General features: G+C 32.2%; 1 protein-coding gene across 1 annotated transcript; it reads left to right on the top strand.

Moving 5' to 3' along the window:
- Window positions 1–1,569, top strand: LOC142544243 (uncharacterized). The gene has a single exon (XM_075651303.1). It carries the CDS (start codon window positions 1–3, stop codon window positions 1,567–1,569), a length of 1,569 nt encoding a protein of 522 aa, XP_075507418.1.
- The last annotated feature ends 16,249 nt before the right edge of the window (window positions 1,570–17,818 follow it).

The raw sequence follows: 17,818 nt of genomic DNA, 5'->3' as shown, positions 1-17,818 counted from the left end.
ATGACAGAAGTCAGACCAATCACGTGGCAAAGGTTTCGAGAAGCATTCTTGAAACGATACTATCCAGCAGAGTTGAGATTAAAATTGTTGAGTGAATTCAAGAATTTTACTCAAACCCCGGATATGTCTGTTGTGGAGTACACTTCTAAATTCAACTTCCTTGGAACCTATGCTCCTGCCATCATGGCAGATGATATCCCGAAGATGCATCGTTTCAAACGTGATCTGAACAGCCGTATCCAATCAGCTCTGGCAGTTTACCAACCCACAGGTTTTGATGATTTAATGGGAGCAGCCATTAGAGCTGAGACTGATATCAAGCGCCGAGAAGATGAAAATAAAAATAAACGACCTCTCACTGGAGAATCTTTTCAAGGTAAACAACCAGTTAAAAGGTCAAACCAATCGAGTGGACCATTCAAGGGAACTCCTTCCAATTCAACTACGACATTCTTAAGCATAAAACCGTGTCCATTATGCAACTACCGACACATTGGAGAATGTCTTAAGAACACTGGTGCTTGCTTCAATTGTGGGAAGATGGGACACCAAATTGCTAATTGTCCTGAACCATTAAAGAAAATGACATGGTCAAACACTAATGCTACCCCCAACAAGCCAAAAGAGAATAAGACCAATGCTCGTATGTTTGCCATAACACAAGAAGAGGTAGATGAGGCAAACGATGTCGTGGCAGGTACCATTATAATCAATAAAATTTCAGCTTATGTGTTGTTTAACTGTGGTGCCACTCATTCATTTATTTCTAAGAGATTCACTAAGAAGTTAGGGCTTATACCAGAGATACTTGTTGAACCTTTTAGAATTGCTACTCCCACCAGTAAAACAATTGAAACACATAAGATACATCGGAACTGCATAGTATATATCAATACACACACATTCAACGCTGAATTGATTCAAGTCAACATGGTGGAGTTCGACGTTATTCTGGGAATGGATTGGTTATCCGAGAGTCATGCAATAGTAGATTGTCAGCGTAAGATTATCAAACTCCGAACTCCAAGCCAAAAAGACATCACATACCATGACAAGGCTAAGAAACGTAAATCCATCCTTTCTGCATCTCAAACCTGGAAAGCCATGAAGTCTGGAGAAATAGTTTACCTAGCAATGGTAAATGAAGTAAAAGAAGAAGTCGATCTCAAGATAGAAGATATTCCAGTGGTACAAGAATTTTCGGATGTCTTTCCAGAAGAGTTACCTGGAATGGTCCCGGACTGTGAGATAGAATTCGAGATTAACTTGGTACCAGGTGCTACACCAATATCAAAGGCACCCTATCGAATGGCTCCAGCAGAACTCAATGAGCTAAAAGAACAACTCCGAGAGTTGTTAGACAAGAAACAAATCAGACCAAGTGTCTCTCCTTGGGGAGCTCCAGTCTTATTTGTAAAGAAAAAAGATGGAAGTATGAGATTGCGTATCGATTATAGAGAACTCAACAAAATCACAATCAAAAACAGATATCCTCTTCCAAGGATAGATGATCTTTTCGATCAACTCAAAGGAGCCACAGTATTTTCCAAGCTTGATTTAAGGACATGATATCATCAACTGAAGGTCAAACCAGAAGACGTTCCAAAGACAGCTTTCAGAACAAGATATGGCCAATATGAGTTTACGGTAATGCCATTTGGATTGACAAATGCTCCAGCAGCTTTCATGGATCTCATGAACAGAGTATGTTGCGACTTTGATTGTTGCACTCCCAAGCGCAGGTTGTCCACAAGTAGTATAATTCGGTGAGTCCGAATATCGTATCAACAGGGAAGCTAAGGTAATTACAAGTCCACTACAATGTCTTTTTATTTTTATTTTTTTTAGTTGTTTGAATCTTTAATTGGTAATTTTTAATTGTTCAAATTTTAATTAAGTAGTTGAGATTAAAGGATCCACTCTTGGTATTTTAATAAAGTTAACATTAACGAACATTATTGAAATCCACTTAATAAAATGGTTCCAATATATTAAATAATCATATTTATATTATGTTATATATTATTATCTTATAAGTATATAATATATACCAAAACTTATAAATGTGGTCAAGTATTTATTGTGCTATATATATTTGTAAACACTAAATCAAGGTTCCCACTTTAAATGGTTGGTAAAACCAAACTAACATTTAAATGGTACCAAGAAATTAATATTATGATATATTCATATATAATAAATCAAGGTATCCACTTTAAATGGTTGGTAATATCAAACTAACATTTAAATGGTTCCAAAAATTTAGTGTAACAGATAGCAACAATAAATCAAAACTCCCACTTATAAGTAGGGTATAAAAATGTTTAAAGAAATAAATATAACATAAACAATAAATAATGATTAAATAATATAAAACATAGATTCTTATCTTTTAGTAACTTTATTATCATGCCAAGAGTTTCACCTTTTCATCTCAACTTTAGGAAGTTAGCTATTCATTATTCAAAGTGTAAAACTTTGAATATGAAATTAACATGCTAATTATATTTAAATGAAGAAATAAAGGAAAAATATAGAGAGAAATATTATGAACTCAAAGATTTGTTCATAGAATGAGGGATATCTCAATTCATTACAATGCACCCTTATTTATAGCCAAATTTGGGGAGACAACCACAAATAAAATATTATTTTTTTACACATAAGTCTTCATTGGTGTTCCAAGATATTATATTATATTACACATAACTTTTGAAAATCTTCTTCTCCGAATTTGCTTCTTCACATAAAAGGAAACATGTGGATAATTGAGTTGTCTAGTTGTGGTATTTTTTTCAATCCATTTGACCAAGTAATTTGAGAGATATGGTCAAAATACTAGAGCATGGTAAAACTATCACTCCTTTGGTAACTTTATTTGTTGCTTAATTTGATCCCCAATTGTGAGAGGATTTTTATCTCATGCTTGCCACCAATATTGTAGATATTAACATCAACTTTCTATAGGTCCAAGAATCATCTTAATCCCATTTGCAACGCCAAGTTTATTCTTGTTTTATCGAACCTGTAAAAAATAGTAAAAACCTGTAATTACACAACAACTTATATTTTATACAATTTATTATAAAACATATAATATTTAAACATTTAATAAAACAAAAACTATATATTTATATTATAAAACATTTAATTAATGTACAATTTTTATGTTTATCACACCTCCCAACCAGCTTATTGCTAGTCCCTAACAATTTAAGCGTTAATAGCAATACAAAACATATTGATTAATTTAAATAGAAATGTAATCAAAACTATCTAAGTGTTTAAATTAAATTTGAAAACTGTCAAAGTTATATCAAGATCATCATAATTATAATTTATGAAATAATTTGAGATGATCAATTCAAAGCTTATTTCAGGTAGTTAAATGTACACGGCCTTCAGAAATTCCTACTAAGAGTCTCAACTCCATATCCTCACAGGTTAATAAATGTTTCAATTTATGGCAACGATTTCTCTCATGGAGTTGGAATACAAATAAATGCTCAGAAAAATGGTTTACAGAATGCAGGCAGACAAACGAGCCAAACTAATCAAAAGATAGAAAATACATTGATTCAAAATCTAGTTGTTCTTATTATATATTTTTTTCTGATATATATATATATATATATATATATATATATATATATATATATATATTTTCATAACATCATGGAATCAGACTAAGTTTATGCTTCTTGACCACATATTTATTTAATTTGTACAATAAATTTCTCTCTTACTTTTTTTTTATGAGAGATATATGGGTCGTAGCATATAACTTAAAAATTACATAGATCTTCAATATCTTTTTTTTGTTTTTTTCTCCTTTTTTTTTCCAGGAAATATCATTTTTTTTTTCAAAATAAGAACTCAAGATCTAAACAATAGATAGTCTCTCTCATGATCAATAAAGGCTCGAAGGCTGTTTTCTCAGTCCTCTCCACTCACTCACAAAATATGTGTGAGTTTAAAATTTTAGGCACTCTTATAAGGTATATCTTGGGCCATATACTTTAATACCTGATTTTATCACAATGGTTAATCACTCAAAAAGATTTCATAAATCATATTTTTATATTGATCAGAATATTAAAATTGACTTTTTTTTCAAATAAAAATTTAAACATTCTTAAATAGATTAATGCATGTTCTAATTTAAATCTTTCAAACATGTAATGTATGACATTTTTGTAAAAATTACTAAGATACAAACAATAAACATGATTTTATTTTAAAATAATATATATTTTTTATATTTTTTTATATTTTTTTAATTTTTTTTATAAGTTTGTTCTTTCCCCCAATCAGAATATGACAGTGTCCCTAATGTCAAAATAATTATTAATAAAGAGTACATAATGAAAGAGATATCACCTGAAATTTTATTGAAGATAACAAACTGAAACAAACGCAAATCAATCCACGACTTTTGAATCAATGATCCAACTTTCTTTTCTTACTGCTTGATTGCGACCAATTGATCTTTGTTATCATTGGATCAGGCTTATGAACAAAAGCTTCCAAATCATCAATTAATTGGTCGGCAGTCGAAGCATCTGCGTCGTGAATTTTCTAAAATGAAATTCTGTTCCACAGCTTTATCAAGAAATGTCAACAAACTGTCATAATAATTATTGATATTCAACAAGCCCACAGGTTTATTATGGATATTAAGTTGTGCCCAAAAAACAGTGTGAAAAATTTCTTCTAATGTACCAAAACCACCTGGTAGTGCGATAAAAGCATCAGAATTTTCAATCATTTGAGTGATTCTTTCATACATACAAAAAAATTTTAATTATCCTCCCCAATCGTAACACCTGTAATATTTTCCTTCAGCTAAAGCTGTAGGAATAATACCCAAAACCTGACTACCTCCAAGATGAGCAGATGTTGAAACAGATCCCATTAACCCAATATTACCTCCCCCATATACCAAGTGAATTTTTCTCTCAGCCAATATCTTTCCAAGATTATTCGCTGCTTCTACAAACACTTCATTTTTTCCAGGACTCGACCCACAAAATACACAAATATTTTTCAATGTTTGTGTAGAAGATCCAGCCATGTTTTTACTTTCTTTTTTTTGTCTGCGAAAATAGAGAGAAAGATGAGAGATTTTATAGAGGTAATATGTTATCATGACAAAACTATGGGTCACAGCTGTAAACAGAATAAATAGTAAAAACAATAATGACACACATGCATATAAACAGTAGTGTGATTGTGGCTCACAATTTTCCTCTGGTTTTACGTCCAGAAACGGCTTCAACGCCTTCTATGAGTCGAGGATATGCTTTCCATCCAATTTTCTTATAAATTGGCAAACAGGGTCTTTTTTAGTCGGATTCCCAAGACTATGACGCTCATCTTGGAATTGTTTCTATAAACGGAGAAGTTCAATATGCATATGTCCACTAGAATGCGTCTCAAAAGTCAATAAGATGTTATCTAAAGACTCCTTACTCAGCTCATTCTTAATGAAACCGATTTTATCTTCTCTGTTATTGGAAACACATCCCAAAGATCTGCATCGTTTGTCACAAGTCCATCTTGCACACTTATGACAAACCCCTAAACTTTTTGGCCCTTAGTGCTTTTTCCTAATGCATAAGTGCTTTTTCCTAATCCAGGCAAATACCGAATGAGCAATGATTGTGGAACTTCTCCTCCTAATCGGACCTTAGCTTCTATTACAAGACGAATATCTTCTGGAATTCTTTTTTGCGTTAGCAATCTCAATCTTTCACACCTTCCTGCATAAATTTTTCTTAGAACATTTTCAGAAACAGAGGGAAAATATTTACTAAATTTTTGAGAGAATTTCATCCATTTTGAAAAGAAAAGAAATGATTTTTTTTTGTATCAGCAATTGTGGGAAACTGATTTAACCGACTATGAGAGTCACAGAGTACCGTTATCCGTAATTTAACCGGGAAAATAAAAAGATTAAGAAAACCTGAAATAAAAACAAACAAACTTAAATGCAACACCAAAAATTTAAGGATCAGAAAGGGAAATAAACTCTTCTTGAAAGATTTCATTTTCTAAAAATGGTTTAAGCCTTTGTCCATTTACTTTAAAAATATCACCATTTTTAGGATTTTCAATATCCACAGCTCCATAAGTATACACATGCTTTACAACATATGGGCCTGTCCATCTTGATCGTAATTTTCCTGGGAATATGTGAAGTCGAGAATTATAAAGCAAAACTTTTTTACCAATCTCAAAAGATTTTCTTAGAATTGTTTCATCATGAAATGATTTGATTTTTGCTTTATAAATCCTTGAATTCTCATACGCGTCATTTCTGAGTTCATCAAGTTTATTAAGTTGCAATTTACGCAATTTGTTGGCATCATCAATGCTTGAATTTAAAGTTTTGATCGCCCAAATAAGCTTTACGTTCCAATTCCACAGGCAAATGACAATGTTTTCCATAAACCGACCTATAGGGAGACATATTCAATGATGTTTTAAAAGTTGTTCGATATGCCCAGAGTGCATCATTAAGTCGCAGAGACCAATCTTTTCGATTTGAGTTAACAGTTTTTTTCAAAATTTGCTTTATCTCCCTATTAGCTAATTCAACTTGTCCATTTGTTTGAGGATGATAAGGAGTAGTTACTTTATGAGTAATACCATATTTTTTCATTAATGAAGCAAAGGGTTTATTAACAAAGTGAGTTCCCCCATCACTTATCATGGCTCGAGGAATTCCAAATCTACTAAAAATATTTTCTTTCAAAAATTTGATGACGATTTTATGATCATTTGTTCGACATGAAATTGCCTCTATCCATTTGGAAACATAATCAACTGCAACTAAAATATACAAGTATCCAAACGACGGTGGAAAAGGTCCCATAAAATCAATTCTCCAACAGTCAAAGATTTCAATTTCAAGGATAGGATTCAAAGGCATCATGTTTCTTTTTGAAATCGCCAATTTTTGACAATTTTCACAGATCTTGCAGATTTTGTGGGTGTCTTTAAACAAAATGGGCCAATGAAATCCACACTGCAAGATTTTTGCAGCTGTTTTCTTTGAAGAAAAATGTCCTCCGCATGCTTCTGAATGACAAAATTTAATGACAATACTTACTTCATTGTCGGGTATGCAACGTCGAAAAATTTGATCCAGACAATACTTGAACAGATACGGATCATCCCAATAAAAGTTTTTTACCTCATTCAAAAATTTTCTTTTATCTTGAGAACTCCATTGCGGTGGCATTTTTTCTGTCACAAGAAAATTTACTATGTTAGCAAACCAAGGTGTAGTAGTAACTGAAAATAGATGTTCATCAGGAAAATTATCGTTAATTGGTGTCATTTCACAAGATGATCCTGTTACTAGTCTCGATAAATGATCGGCTACGACATTCTCGGTTCCTTTTTTATCTTTGATCACAATGTCAAATTCTTGGAGCAACAAAATCTATCGTATCAGTCGTGGCTTTGCATCCTGTTTGGTCAACAAATATCTAATAGCAGAATGATCAGTAAACACAATAGTCGTTGATCCAATCAAATAAGAACGAAATTTATCTAATGCAAATATTACAGAAAGTAGTTCTTTTTCAGTTGTGGAGTAATTCATTTGAGCATTGTTTAAAGTTCTACTTGCATAATATATCACATAAGGCTTACCGTTTCTTCTTTGACCCAATACTGCACCGACTGCATAATCACTCACATCGCACATGATTTCAAATGGTAAAGACCAATCAGGAGGTTGCATGATAGGAGCTGATGTTAAATGTCGAATGATTTTATCAAAAGCATTTTGACATTCTTGAGTCCACTCAAATGCAGTGTCTTTTGTGAAGAGGTTACAAAAGGGTTTAGAGATTAAACTAAAGTCCTTTATAAACCTCCTATAAAATCCAGCATGTCCCAAAAATGAGCGAATTTCTTTAATGGTTTTTGGAGGGGGTAAATTGGCAATGACATCAACTTTTGTTTTATCAACTTCAATTCCATGAGATGACACGACATATCCCAAAACAATTCCTGAAGTAATCATGTAATGACATTTTTCCCAATTTAAAATAAGACCTTTTTCATCGCATCTTTTTAAAACTTTTTCCAAATTTTCAAGACAATTATCAAATATATTCCCAAAGACAGTTAAATCATCCATGAAAATTTCCAAACAATTTTCAACCATGTCGCAAAAAATGCTTAGCATACATCTTTGAAATGTTGCTGGGGCATTGCATAATCCAAATGTCATCCTTCTAAATGTAAATGTTCCAAAAGGACATGTGAATGTAGTTTTATCTTGATCTTCGAGTGCAATGAGAATTTGATAATAACCTGAATATCCATCAAGAAAACAGTAGTATGGATGATTTGCTACTCTTTCTAAAATTTGATCCAAAAATGGTAATGAAAAATGATCTTTTCTAGTGGCGTCATTTAATTTTCTATAATCAATACACATCCGCCAACTAGATGGGACTCGACTTGTTAACAATTCACCTTTTTCATTTTTTATCACTGTGATGCCAGATTTTTTTGGAACTACTTGTGTTGGGCTTACCCACTTACTATCAGAAATAGGGTAGATAATCCCAACATCAAGTAGTTTGAGAACTTCAGTTTTCACAACATCTTTCATGTGTGTATTTAATCTCCTTTGTGGTTGTTGAGATATTTTTGCATTTTCTTCTGAGTGAATTTTGTGAGTGCAAATTAGTGGATTAATGCCCTTGAGATCTTTTAGTGTCCAACCAATTGCATTTTTATGTCTTTTAAGCATATCAACTAATTTACCTTCTTGATCACTTTCTAGTTTAGAAGAAATTACCACCGGATATGTTTCATCTTCTCCAAGAAATGCATACTTCAATTCTTCTGGCAAGGGTTTTAACTCCAATATGGGTGGTTCGTCTTTGTTTTCATATTTTGCATCAATTCTTTCTCTGATCCTGGTAACGAGTGATACCTGATAAAATCATCAAGATCAATTTCAATATTTTCTTTAACAGTTTCAATTGAACAAATATCTATTTGATCACGAGTACTCCCTTCTTGAATGTTTTCTTCCACAAGAGTTTCAATAAGATTTTCATCTTCACTTTCATCTCCTTTGTCATGTGGTTGCTTACAAAGATTAAAAACATTGAGCTCCAAGGTCATGTTACCAAATGACAACTTCATTATTCCATTCCTGCAATTTATAAGAGCATTAGAAGTTGCTAAAAATGGACGACCCAGAATTACAGGAATTGCATTACAAGCTTCGATAGGTTGTGTATCTAAAACTATGAAATCGACAGGATATACAAAGTTATCAACTTGGACCAATACGTCTTCTACCATACCTCTTGGCACCTTAACAAATCTATCGGCAAGTAAAAGTGTTACCGAAGTAGGTTTTAACTCGCCTAGATTGAGTTCTTGATAAACTGAATATGGAAGTAAATTCACACTAACTCCAAGATCAAGCAAGGCTTTTTTAATCTTTCGTTCTCCAATAATACATGAAATAGTAAGACAACTAGGGTCTTTGTATTTCAAAGTATTATTATTTTGAATGATTGCACTTACTTGTTCGGCTAAAAATGCTTTCTTTTTCACATTCAATTTTCTTTTCACGGTGCACAAGTCTTTCAAAAATTTGGCATATGATGGTACCTGTTTTATTGCATCTAATAAAGGAATATTAACTTTTACTTGTTTAAAAATATCATATATATCAGAATTCAAATTTGATTTTTTTGTATTTTTCAATGCATGAGGGAATGGTGGTGACACTGTCTATTGAACTTCCTCTTCGCAAGTTATGGGTTCCACTTCCTTACCCTTTGGAGTTGATTTATCATCATCTTCAAAAGTTCAAGAATGGATTTTTCCACAACCTTACCACTTCGAAGGGTAATAACAGATTTTACCTGATCCATCGATTGAGTTCCAGAAGTTCCAGTTTGTGAATGATGATCCTTGGAATTAGGCAGAGGTTGTGATGAAAATTTACCTTTTTCATGAACATTAAATGAAGATGCAAATTTAGCAAGAGTATCTTTCAAATCTGTCATGGTTTGAGCAGTTTGAGTATTGATAGACTCTTGCTTTGCAATGAAAGAATTCAATGTATCTTCCAAATTTCTTTTAGATGGAGGAACATAAGGTGCATAATTTTGAAAATTTTGTTGATTTTGGAAATGTGGTTGTGAAAATTGTGCAGCATTATCATTCCTCCAACTAAAATTTGGATGATTTCGCCAACCTGAATTGTAATTTTGAGAAAATGGTTCAAAATTTGGTCTTTTGAAATTGTTCAAAACATTGGCTTGTTCATGGAGACATTCTTTAAAAGAGGGCAAAGTGGTACAATCTTTTGTAAAATGATCACTTGTATCACATATGTGACACACAATTTCTTGAACAGATTTTAATTGACCATTCTTTTTCAATTCAAGTGCCTCAACTTTTCTTGCCAAAGAGATAAATCTAGCTTGAAGATCATGTTCATCTTTGAGAGTGTACATACCTCCACCAGATGTAGGAGATTGAATCTTGTTTGATGGTTCGATTGTACCTATAGTGTCCCAATTTTGAGCATTTTCAGCGTTTGAATCGAGATACTCAATTGCCTCGTTTGGATCTTTATCTTCAAATGTTTCCATTACACATAAATTCAACCATTTGCCTATCATTAGGTGTTAAGCCTTCATAAAATTTCAAAACAACTCTCCAAATTTCAAAACCATGATGTGGACAAAGATTAAGCAATTCTTTGTATCTATCCCAACACTGATAAAAAGTTTCTCCTTGTTTTTTAGTGAAAGTGATGATTTGCCTTTTGAAAGAATTTGTTCTATGAGATGGAAAAAACTTTTTCAAAAATTGTTGTTGCAATTCATCCCAAGTTCGAATGGATCCCGATCTAAGATTTTGTAGCCAAGTTTTAGCTTTATCTTTTAAAGAAAAAGGAAAAAGCTTAAGTTGAATGGTGTTCATGCTACAATTTAGATCATTATATGTGTTGCACACTTCTTCAAACTCTCGTAAATGCATGTATGGATTTTCAGAATCTAAGCCATGAAAATTGGGTAAAAGTTGGATAATACCAGGCTTAAAATTGAAATGAGATGCATCAGGGGGAAAAACTAGACATGAAGGTGCACTAGTACGTGTAGGATTCATGTGATCTCTAAGTGTTCTTCGTCTATCATGATCATGTTGAGATTGAATTTCATCTTCATTTTCTTGGATGGGTTCTTCCGCCATGTTTTGTAAAAATAAAGGGTTATTTCGAATGAGTCGATCACTAAGTGTACGTGACCAAATGCTGATGCAAATGCAAAAGAATAAAAACACACAAAAGCAATAAAAATTCAAATAAAGAAATATAAAATATAAACAAAATTAAATAGACTTGAAATTAAATTATACTTCCCCGGCAACGGCGCCAAAAACTTGTTGCGACTTTGATTACTCCCAAGAGCAGGTTGTCCACAAGTAGTATAATTCGGTGAGTCCGAATATCGTATCCACAGGGAAGCTAAGGTAATTACAAGTCCACTACAATGTCTTTTTATGTTTATTTTTTTTAGTTGTTTGAATCTTTAATTGGTAATTTTTAATTGTTCAAATTTTAATTAAGTAGTTGAGATTAAAGGATCCACTCTTGGTATTTTAATAAAGTTAACATTAACGAATATTATTGAAATCCACTTAATAAAATGGTTCCAATATATTAAATAATCATATTTATATTATGTTATATATTATTATCTTATAAGTATATAATATATACCAAAACTTATAAATGTGGTCAAGTATTTATTGTGCTATATATATTTGTAAACACTAAATCAAGGTTCCCACTTTAAATGGTTGGTAAAACCAAACTAACATTTAAATGGTACCAAGAAATTAATATTATGATATATTCATATATAATAAATCAAGGCATCCACTTTAAATGGTTGGTAATATCAAACTAACATTTAAATGGTTCCAAGAATTTAGTGTAACATATAACAACAATAAATCAAAACTCCCACTTATAAGTAGGGTATAAAAATGTTTAAAGAAATAAATATAACATAAACAATAAATAATGATTAAATAATATAAAACATAGATTCTTACCTTTTAGTAACTTTATTATCATGCCAAGAGTTTCACCTTTTCATCTCAACTTTAGGAAGTTAGCTATTCATTATTCAAAGTGTAAAACTTTGAATATGAAATTAACATGCTAATTATATTTAAATGAAGAAATAAAAGAAAAATATAGAGAGAAATATTATGAACTCAAAGGTTTGTTCATAGAATGAGGGATATCTCAATTTATTACAATGCACCCCTATTTATAGCCAAATTTGGGGAGACAACCACAAATAAAATATTATTTTTTACACATAAGTCTTCATTGGTGTTCCAAGATATTATATTATATTACACATAACTTTTGAAAATCTTCTTCTCCGAATTTGCTTTTTCACATAAATAGAAACATGTGGATAATTAAGTTGTCTAGTTGTGGTATTTTTTTCAAACCATTTGACCAAGTAATTTGAGAGATATGGTCAAAATACTAGAGCATGGTAAAATAGTCACTCCTTTGGTAACTTTATTTGTTGCTTAATTTGATCCCAATTGTGAGAGAATTTTTATCTCATGCTTGCCACCAATATTGTAGATATTAACATCAACTTTCTACAGGTCCAAGAATCATCTTAATCCCATTTGCAACGCCAAGTTTATTCTTGTTTTATCGAACATGTAAAAAATAGTAAAAACTTGTAATTACACAACAACTTATATTTTATACAATTTATTATAAAACATATAATATTTAAACATTTAATAAAACAAAAACTATATATTTATATTATAAAACATTTAATTAATGTACAATTTTTATGTTTATCAGAGTATTCAAGCCATTTCTCGACAAATTTGTGGTGGTATTTATCGATGACATTTTCATATATTCCCCAAGTGAAGTGGATCAGAAAGAATCATCTTCACCTGACTCTTCAGATGTTAAGAGAAAAAGAGTTATATGCGAAATTCAAGAAATGCGAATTCTGGCTAAAAAGTGTGACTTTCTTAGGCCATATCATTTCAAAAGAAGGAGTATCTGTGGACCCTAAAAAGGCTGGAAGCAATCACTGGCTGGCCGAGACCTAAGACAGTAACTGAAATTCGAAGTTTTCTGGGATTGGCAGGTTACTATCGAAAATTTGTTGAAGGTTTCTTTTCAATAGCTACGCCTCTTACAAATCTCACACAAAAGAACTCAAAATTCAACTGGAGTGAGGAGTGTGAAAAGAGCTTCCAAACGCTCAAGGAAAAGCTTGCATCTACACCAGTACTGGTTCTACCCACTGAGGACAAAAGCTTTACCATTTACAGTGACGCATCAAAAGAGGGTTTTGGATGCGTACTCATGCAAGAAGGAAGAGTAATCGCATATGCATCAAGACAATTGAATCCGTACGAGAAAAATTATCCTACTCACGACCTCGAACTAGCTGCGGTAGTTTTTGCCTTAAAAATTTGGAGGCATTATCTTTACGGCGCCAAATGCGAGATCTTCACAGATCATCAAAGTCTCAAGTATTTGTTCACACAGAAAGAATTGAACATGAGGCAGAGAAGATGGATTGAATTGTTAAAAGATTATGATTTAACAATAAGCTATCACCCGGGCAAGGCAAATAAGGTATCTGATGCTTTAAGTAGGAAAAACATGGGTAAAGTGATCCTAGCTTCACTTTCTGCACAACCATGCCTTCAAGAAACAATCAAGTTAAGACAAAATCAAGATCCTACTTTGACAAAACTTAAAGAACAAGTCAAAGAAAAGAAGTCACAAGATCTTCATATAGACGAAAAGGGAGTTTTGTGGATGAAAGGACGATTGTGTGTACCAAACATCGAGAATCTTCGACAGGAAGTAATGTCTGAAGCACATAAATCAAAATTTTCGGTCCACCCCGGCAGTACAAAAATGTACAGAGATTTAAAGAAAAATTTCTGGTGGAGCGGAATGAAGAAGGATGTAGCAGAATACATCTCTAGATGCCAGGTCTGTCAACAAGTTAAAGCTGAACATCAACGGCCTAGGAGGACTTCTTCAACCCCTGGAAATTCCAGAATGGAAATGGGAACATATTTCCATGGATTTTGTAGTAGGTTTACCAAAGTCTAGACAAAGTCATAATGGAATATGGGTAATCGTAGATAGACTCACAAAATCTGCACATTTTCTACCTATCCGCATGAATTATAATCTGGAAAAATTGGTTACCATATGCATGTCTGGAAAAGTTTTCAACATGCTATGGGGACTAAGGTTACTCTCAGTACAGCTTATCACCCTCAAACTGATGGCCTAAACAGAGAGAACAATACAAACCCTTGAAGATATGCTACGAGCATGTGCTTTAGAATTCAGTGGTAATTGGAGTGAACATCTACCTTTAATTGAGTTCGCTTACAATAACAGTTATCATAGCAGTATTGGAATGGCTCCATACGAAGCTCTGTACGGCCGAAAATGTCGATCACCTCTATACTGGGATGAGGTAGGAGAGAAATCCATAACTGGACCTGAACTTGTCCAAGAAACCGTGGACAAAGTAACAATCATTAAAGAAAGACTCAAAATTGCTCAAGATCGACAGAAAAGTTGGGATGATCTAAAGAGGAGACCAGTGGAGTTCACAGTTGGAGAAAAAGCTTACGTAAAAGTTTCTCCCATGAAAGGAGTTGGTCGATTCAATAAAGCTGGGAAATTACATCCCCGATACATAGGACCTTTTGAAATTTTGGAAAAAATCGGAACACTGGCATACAGACTAGCATTGCCATCGGATATGTCAAGGATTCATAATGTGTTTCATGTTTCACAATTGAGGAAATTCATCCCGAAGCCAAATCATGTTCTTGAAACTGGACCACTTCTGATAAAAGGAAATCTGAATGAAAAGCTAAGATATGAAGAAGTTCCAATTAGAATTTTGGACACAAAAGAACAAGTGCTAAGGCGACGCAACATTTCCTATGTCAAGATACAGTGGTCTAATCATACCGAAAGAGAAGCTACTTGGGAACTAAAAGAGAAGATGTTCAAGCAATATCCATGTCTTTTTGAAAATCTAGAAAACTCAAGTTTCAGGGACGAAACTTCCGATAAGGAGGGAGGAATGTAAGAACTATGAATATTATTACTATTATTATGGCTATCATTATTATTATTATTAACTATTATGAAGTGCAAAACATTGAAAAACATGATTGCAAAATATTGACAAAACATGAGTTCAAAAGATTGACAAAATATGAGTGCAAAACATTGAAAATCAAATGTGCCAAACTTTTGACTAAAATAAATAAAATATATTAAAGTATGCATCAGATTGTGAAAATTATTTTCAAATCTTGCCTATAAATAGATGTATTGAGTTTGAGGGAAATCACACCAAAACCTCTCCATCTAGAGCAAGCTTGAAGTTTGAAACCATCAATCTTTCTTGAAGTGAAATTTAGGAGCAAGAATTCTGTTATATTTCTGGAAATTCGTTCCATCACTCCCTACCTCAGAATCCGATCTCCACCGTTCATAATACACTTTCAAATGTTCTAAACATCATATCCAACTTTCAGCCTCATCCAACGGTTCAATTTCTGGAAAACGTATCTGTAAGAATACTGCTCGGAATTCAAGCGAATTTAGCAATTTTACGGATTTTCGGACGTTAACTTCCAGCTTGTTTCTTCCATAATTTAGGATCACCTTTCGGTAAGTGGGCTTATGTTTTAAAGTATTTAAGTATGTTTTCGAAAATTCGATCGACGTGATATATTCCTTCGATTTGATATATGAATATTTCGTTTCGATAAATTGTTAAGCATGTTTAAATCAATTTCAAGTGCATGTTCCTTTTGTTTCGAAATTATGTTGTCTTCGTTTCATTTTATATTCTAATATATGTTTTTAAACACCAATTTGGTGTATTCTAAGAATTATGTTTAAAAGCACTATTATGATTCAAGTTAGAAATGGTAAAAAGGAAAATTTTCCTAAAACATGATAAGATATGACAAGTTTATGGCCCTGATGCGGTGGGTAATAATAACCGATATATGGTCTCACCCCTTAGAGGAATTACATATAGGGGACTGATCAGTAACACCATGAATAATAAGATGAAATAATAGTGTAATACGAATAATATATATGTCTATATGCATATGATAAGTTATGTTTGCTCATTGTTAATATCATGTCTTGACTTTTGTTATGAATTATTATTGTGACATGAAATTCATTTAATATTTACATAAATATATATAAATTATGTCATGTCTATCATTTTGTCTAATTATTGTCCCGACGTTTGTTGAGACACGGCAAATTTCAAATTGTTAAGATCTATATATGGATATCCTTGTGTTATTATGATCGATCGGCCCCCACTTGCTGAGTATTTCACAAAATACTCACCCTTACACCTCTCACTCCCAGATAAGAATGAAAAACAAGTTGAAGAAGAAGAGCAAATGAATTTCTGGGGATGGTAACAAGGTTTCAGTTGATCAAGACATACTTTAGAATTTGGCTATCTTTTATTTTTACGTTGTTCGCTTCCGCACTCGTTTGTTAAGTTGATTACGTTGTAAAGACAATGTATGTTTTATGAAAAAGACTAGTTTGGTTGTGCACTGTACTACGAGGCTTGTTGATTTACGATTGAATAATTGTAAAACAACGCCGGATGTCAACTCACCCCGGTATCGGGACGTGACAAAATCAACTTTTGAAAATGCATAATATATATATATAGTATATATATACATATATATACACACACATATATAGACATATATAAAATTAACAACAATTATTTAATTTTTAAATTAACTATTAATTAATTGATCAATTCTATACTCTGCTGAAATTTATAAGTTTCAGAGTTTAACGAACAAATCCGTAAAAGAACTGAAGAACCAAACTTAACTGACGTAACTGAGAGATCGTAACTGAAAAGTGATTTATTGGACTTAAATGGATTAAGAACTGAAGTTAATATGACTAAAGTCTTATAAGAATAAATAAGTCTTGAAGCTCAATAAACAGATTGAATATCAAAACTAAAGACATCGCAAAACTTAATTGAAATGACATATTTCAACTAAAGTAAGTAATCAAACTGAGAAGACATCAGTTAGAACTGATGTAGTCCAGGTGAACTGATCAGTCGAACAATTTGACTCCTGATCAGTTAGCCACGTCATCAGCTCATTTTGAAATACTCAGCAGACAAACTGACAGTCCGTACCATAGCAAAACAAATGAAAAAATTTAGTCCGATACATCATACTTTTGTCAGAATAAAGTCGTCTTGAAACGCTTACCACTTTTTAACTTTAAAATTATACTAAATTTTTTCTAACCATTATTTCGAAAGTTCACATTTACAAATAACATTTTCATAAATTAAAATAATTTAACAATTCAAATCTCAGTTGCATAAAATCCATAAAATCTTCAATTAGCAAAATTCAACATCTACCTTTAACATGATCAAAATTAACTTCAAAATAAAGCATAAAATTCTAATAAAATCATTAACAAAAATCATTTAAAATTTTTTAACTAACAAGATAATGTGAAAATAATTTCCCTCGGGAATGTACTTGTAACGTCCAAAAACCAACCTACGTAAATTACATGCATGCAAATGAATTAAAATATATAATTATTTTATATAATTGATTTTAAATGCTTACTTGATGCATATTATATGATTAAAAGTATGATTGCATGATTAAATGA

The sequence above is a fragment of the Primulina tabacum genome, chromosome 5, assembly GCF_025594145.1.
Source record: "Primulina tabacum isolate GXHZ01 chromosome 5, ASM2559414v2, whole genome shotgun sequence".
Lineage (NCBI taxonomy): Eukaryota > Viridiplantae > Streptophyta > Magnoliopsida > Lamiales > Gesneriaceae > Primulina > Primulina tabacum.
The sequence above is the reverse complement of the archived record's forward strand: the minus strand, read 5'-3'. Positions and strand labels throughout refer to the sequence as shown.

Excerpts from the sequence above, each read along its gene's own strand:
- LOC142544243 (XM_075651303.1), top strand. The coding sequence starts at position 1 with ATGACAGAAGTCAGACCAATCACGTGGCAAAGGTTTCGAGAAGCATTC.